General features: G+C 48.1%; 1 protein-coding gene across 3 annotated transcripts in view; it reads right to left on the minus strand.

The window, feature by feature from the left end:
* Positions 1-4188, minus strand: part of IFT52 (intraflagellar transport 52) — a 120744-nt gene extending 116556 nt beyond the window's left edge. For all 3 annotated transcript variants that reach the window (XM_063960294.1, XM_063960295.1, XM_063960293.1), the window contains exon 1: positions 3877-4188. Coding sequence is in view for 1 of the 3 variants with exons in the window: in XM_063960293.1 (XP_063816363.1) it covers positions 3877-3924 (48 nt within the window). In the remaining 2 variants the exon portion in view is untranslated. The remainder of the gene's footprint in view (positions 1-3876) is intronic.
* Between the last annotated feature and the right edge of the window lie 1812 nt (positions 4189-6000).

Consider the following 6000-nt stretch of genomic DNA (forward strand, 5'->3'; position numbering starts at 1 on the left):
GAGAGGGTAACGCCACTTGTTTTGATAAGCGTGTTAGCGCTTTGTCCACCCTAGGAGGTGTTTCCCAGCGCTCCCTAACCTCTGGCGGGAAAGGGTATAAAGCCAATAACTTCTTTGAAATTAGCAGTTTTTTATCGGGGCACCCCACGCTTCATCACACACGTCATTTAATTCTTCTGATTCGGTAAAAACTACTGGTAGTTTTTTCACACCCCACATAATACCCTGTTTAGTGGTACCTGTAGTATCAGCTAAATGTAACATCTCCTTTATTGCCAAAATCATATAACGTGTGGCCCTACTGGAAAATACGGTTGATTCGTCACCTTCACCACCGGAATCAGTGCCTGTGTCTGGGTCTGTGTCGACCGACTGAGGCAAGGGGCGTTTTACAGCCCCTGACGGTGTTTGAGGCGCCTGGACAGGCACTAATTGAGTGTCCGGCCGCCTCATGTCGGCAAACGACTGCTTAAGCGAGTTGACGCTATCCCGTAATTCCACAAATAAAGGCATCCATTCTGGTGTCGACCCCCTAGGAGGTGACATCCTCATATTTGGCAATTGCTCCGCCTCCACACCAATAACGTCCTCATACATGTCGACACACACGTACCGACACACAGCAGACACACAGGGAATGCTCTATACGAAGACAGGACCCACTAGCCCTTTGGGGAGACAGAGGGAGAGTCTGCCAGCACACACCAAAAAGCGCTATATATGACAGGGATAGCCTTATGATTAAGTGCTCCCTTATAGCTGCTTTTATATTAATATATTGCCATTTATTTTGCCCCCCCTCTCTGTTATACCCTGTTTCTGTAGTGCAGTGCAGGGGAGAGACCTGGGAGCCTTCCTGACCAGCGGAGCTGTGACAGAAAATGGCGCCGTGTGCTGAGGAGATAGGCCCCGCCCCTTTTTCGGCGGGCTCGTCTCCCGCTATTTAGTACATTTAGGCAGGGGTAAATATCTCCATATAGCCTCTGGGGCTATATGTGAGGTATTTTTAGCCTTTTTAAAGGTTTCATTTGCCTCCCAGGGCGCCCCCCCCCCCCAGCGCCCTGCACCCTCAGTGACTGCCGTGTGAAGTGTGCTGAGAGGAAAATGGCGCACAGCTGCAGTGCTGTGCGCTACCTTAAGAAGACTGCAGGAGTCTTCAGCCGCCGATTCTGGACCTCTTCTTGCTTCAGCATCTGTGAGGGGGCCGGCGGCGTGGCTCCGGTGACCATCCAGGCTGTACCTGTGATCGTCCCTCTGGAGCTTCATGTCCAGTAGCCAAGAAGCCAATCCATCCTGCACGCAGGTGAGTTCACTTCTTCTCCCCTCTGTCCCTCGTTGCAGTGATCCTGTTGCCAGCAGGAATCACTGTAAAATAAAAAACCTAAGCTAAACTCTCTAAGCAGCTCTTTATGAGAGCCACCTAGAATTGCACCCTTCTCGGCCGGGCACAAAAATCTAACTGGAGTCTGGAGGAGGGTCATAGGGGGAGGAGCCAGTACACACCACCTGACCTGTAAAAGCTTTACTTTTGTGCCCTGTCTCCTGCGGAGCCGCTATTCCCCATGGTCCTTTCAGGAACCCCAGCATCCACTTAGGACGATAGAGAAATATTGGTTAAAATTACCTTCAGGCTGTGTGTATAAGGTGTATATGTAACATAAATGTATTCTGTGCTTAGATTTAGGTCCCATCACCATGATATCTCATTATGGTATGCAATTATTCCAAAATACGGAAAAATCCCATATCCAAAATACCTCTGGTCCCAAGCATTTTGGATAAGGGATACTCAACCTGTAATGGAAACTAATTGAGTGATCAATATTATAAGAACCGGCTTCAGTTTTCGCTGCTTCCAAGTTACTCCCCAGTAGGCTGTCCCTGAGCAGAGTGGCTGTCTGCTGTGTATTCATGCTGCTTACCCTATTGCCACTATATAAACGTATGGGTCACCCTATAGGTAGATATAAGGGCTTGTTTCTATGGTGACCGCTATGGCCCGGGACTGCACAGAGAGCGATGCGGAAGTGGTTTGGGGGTCCACAACAGGTCTCACAAGTCAGAGAGCTGTGGGAACAGGTGCTACTGGAGGGCTTCCTATAGGTACTGTTCCCCAGGAAGCTGGATGATGGAGAAGACCTATTCTGGGATAAGGGAAGCTCTGGATGAGTCTCCCCTTGTAAGCAGGAAGCAGTCTTGTCATAGGCCTCCCAGGCTACAGCCGCTACGTGGCCACAGAATCCCAAGCCTGCCCAGGATCAGACTTTAGCTTTCAGATAGGTGTTCTTCTTTTGACAGAATGAATCCTTGCTACTAACAGGGTCTAGGCTGCAGATGAGCTAGATCTTTTTGGATGTGCAGAAACGGCTGGCTGGAGGATGCCCTGTGACTGTGGTGATCATGCAGCTAGATAATTCTGCTCCTGCTCTAGAAGTGTAGTGTTGTGGCCTCTACACAACCCACCCCTGGGTGCTCCCAAGGGAGTTAGGTCGCCCTGGGCATGTCATTTTACCAAAATATTAAATACTTCAAAAAGATATGTCAGGAAGAGTTTGGTATATTATGTTGATGGTGACCAAGTCAACATTCAGAATGTCAACACAGATGAAATGCCCACATAGTCAATGGGGTCGATTCAATTCATCAACAGTTGAATAGCGCCGGGAATTAGCTCCCAACGCTATTCAATACAGCGACTAGTTACCCTCATTTGTCGGGAATTCTTCTCTCACCCCCGGGGGTTGAGAGAAGAAATCCGACAAAAGGGATGCCGCGCGGCCAGCGCGAGGCTGATTCTGTCGGGAATCAGCATCGCCGCGCGGTTAAGTCGGAGAATGCCCGTTCTCCCGACAAAACAATCTATTAAGTCGGCGAGAACGGGCATTCGCCGACTTAACTTTAGCTGAATTTAACAGCGTTGGGAGCTAATTCCCGGCGCTATTCAACTGTTGCTGAATTGAATAGACCCCATTATGTCGATAATCCATTTTTGAGGTATTCCTAACACTGATATTGACATTTTTACTATGCCGACAAGCAGCGACAGCTGCAGCTCCGATAACCCTGTGCAGGGGGGTACCGCTAAGCATATATAAACATACATGTGTAGATGTAAGTAACATATGTGCTGGCATGTGTCTGGATCGGCAGTGACGCTGTATACCACAGCTGCTGTGCCGAACCCAGGATTAGGATTTCCTCTCCTAAATCCGCCCACAGTCTCCTGTGAAACTAGCCAATGAGAGTCTAGGGGCAGGCTTAAGAGAGGGAAGACTAATGATGAGTCCAGGGTTCAGAATGGCGGCTACCTGTGGTATGCAGCCCTGCTGCTGATCCGGACACACCCCAGCACATATACTCCATACATCTACACGTCTATCTTTATCCTCCCTGCACAAGGTAGTCAGCGCCGCACCTGTCGACTAATCATATGTTGTCATTTTGTCCATGTCAATATTTTCAGGATGTCGACATCTGGCTTCGCCTTTATGAACGTGGACATAGTGAACGTTGTTGACATACTGCTGCATACAGATATTGCAATCACAATAGCTGTAATGACCAGATGGGACTACTACTCTACCACTGCAGCTCCTTATTTATACAGCAAAATATTTATTGAAATTATATTTAAAGCCTGAGGAATAAACATAAATGTATGCAAGCACTTCTTATTGCAGAACCGTTCTACTTCATCTATTAGCAAAGCATACACATCGCCACACAAACTACAATGACTTCCCCGAGTCAGATTCATCACTCAGAGTCTCAGACAAGGTTATTTGGATTTTGTGTTTCATCTGATTTTGTTTAAAAGAAACAGAAGTCAGTATAGAACGTTGCTCTAGCTCAGCTGAGAGCTCCGGCCGCCGTTACCTGTTTGCTGACCCCCATCTTTCTCCCGGTGATGTCGCCCCGCTGCATTATGGGCGCAGGTAACCAGGGGCCGCTCCTGCCTAGCAACCAACTGCCATCACGTGGTTCGGCGGGCCTATTAGTCACCGTACGGAGGGCCCAGGAATCCCGGCAATTGCTGATTTTGTTTGTCCGTAATTTGTCAATTGAGTTGATGACACAAGCATAGTGTGAGGCTGGCCTGTTCAGTGGGCTTTGTAAGTGGAAACCCACCCTCGTAGCTCCCGAATGTCAAGTCGCGACAGCCATATTGGTTGAGGCACATTGGGGGTAATTCCAAGTTGATCGCAGCAGGAAAGTTTTTAGCAGTTGGGCAAAACCATGTGCACTGCAGGGGAGGCAGATATAATATGTGCAGAGAGAGTTAGATTTGGGTGGGGTGTGTTCAAACTGAAATCTAAATTGCAGTGTAAAAATAAAGCAGCCAGTATTTACCCTGCACAGAAATAAAATAACCCACCCAAATATAACTCTCTCTACACATGTTAAATCTGCCTCCCCTGCAGTGCACATGGTTTTGCCCAATTGCTAACTAAATTCCTGCTGCGATCAACTTGGAATTACCCACATTGTGTGCAACAGGATAAAAGCAGGGTCTGTGAGCCCTGTAGAGAAACAGATCCTGTGACCAAGAGGATAGATAACTGTTGTGAACACCTTGTATGCTGTGAATGGTCCTTAGCACCTACAGGGTTCTATTTACATAGCCTTGGATGGAGATAAAGTCGACGGAGATAAAGTACCAACCAATCGACTCTTGTCATGTCACAGCCTGGGTTTGAAAAATGACAGTTAGTAGCGGATTGGCTGGTACATTATCTCCAGTGACTTTATCTCCATTCAAGGCTTAGTAAATAGACCCCTCAGTGACGATTTAGTCTTTTTTAAGACTTTTTGAGCAATAAACATCTCGCCTTCAAGACGACTGCTTTTCATCCTGCGACTAATAGGAATGCAACAAACGCAGTTCCGTTTTTTGGCTGTCCTGGGTTAAGCCTAGCGTCTCCGAGCTCCGTCCTCTGCTAGTTACCATGCAGGGCCTGGTCCAGGTCAGTGAAAAGTGAGGGTCAACTGTCACTAATCAGGAGGTGTGGTAGCAGCCTATCTACACATACACAGCAGCAAGCGGTGTCAGGTGCCAGTGGCTTTTTGAGAAAATCAAAAGTTTGATTGTGACTTTTTTTTATTTTTATGGAAACATACTCTGTGTTATATATTACGAAAGCCCATAAAAAGAGGTTTAAAATTAGACTTATCATCCTTTGGGGGTTTAATTTACACCCATGGCAGCATTTATTATACCAAATTTCATTACAAACTGAAACAGTCAGTCTGAAACCTGTGTTGATTTGGTGTGGAATAACCCATGACTAAAGCTAGGTACACACTGTCAGATTCTTTTTGGGTCACACCGACAAACGGACAATTTCTCTAGCATCCATAAGGTATATTGGGGAATTAGTACGATGGGGTATAGACGATGGGGTATAAACTTTTACATTTCTTCAACTGGGTGTGCTGGCTCCTCACCTCTATACCCCCTCCCACAGGCAGTTTAGAAAAAAGTGACCTTAGGAGAGGATGCACACTCTGGAACTCCAGAGAGTTTTCTTCAGTTTCTTTCAAAACTTTATTATTTTCGGTATGCTGTTTGGCCAACAGCATACCTGCACCGTGGGAGTTAGGGGGGGAGGGGCGGGCGGGGGGCAGTTACCAGTCTCTTCAGGCATCAGAGCCGCTTCCCTGCTGCAGGACCACCGTCCTGAGAGGTTGTTGCACAGCGGGGCACTGCGCCTTAGCGGTCACAATCGCAGCATGCCGCACATGCCTGACATTGCCTGCAGGTGACAAGAGTGGTGGCAACCGGGGGCCCCCAGTTCTTGGTGCAGCACAAACGTAGGGGTGGCATACAGGACCCTCCCGGGGGGGACCCGCTATAGCCCCCCGTGTACACTGGGAGCGGTAGTGAAAACTAGTGATGAGCGGGTTCGGATCCTCGGAATCCGACCCGCCCGAACTTCACCTTTTTTTTACACGGGTCCGAGCGACTCGGATCCTCCCGCCTTGCTCGGTTAACTTGAGCGC

The sequence above is a fragment of the Pseudophryne corroboree genome, chromosome 3 (assembly GCF_028390025.1).
Source record: "Pseudophryne corroboree isolate aPseCor3 chromosome 3, aPseCor3.hap2, whole genome shotgun sequence".
NCBI lineage: Eukaryota > Metazoa > Chordata > Amphibia > Anura > Myobatrachidae > Pseudophryne > Pseudophryne corroboree.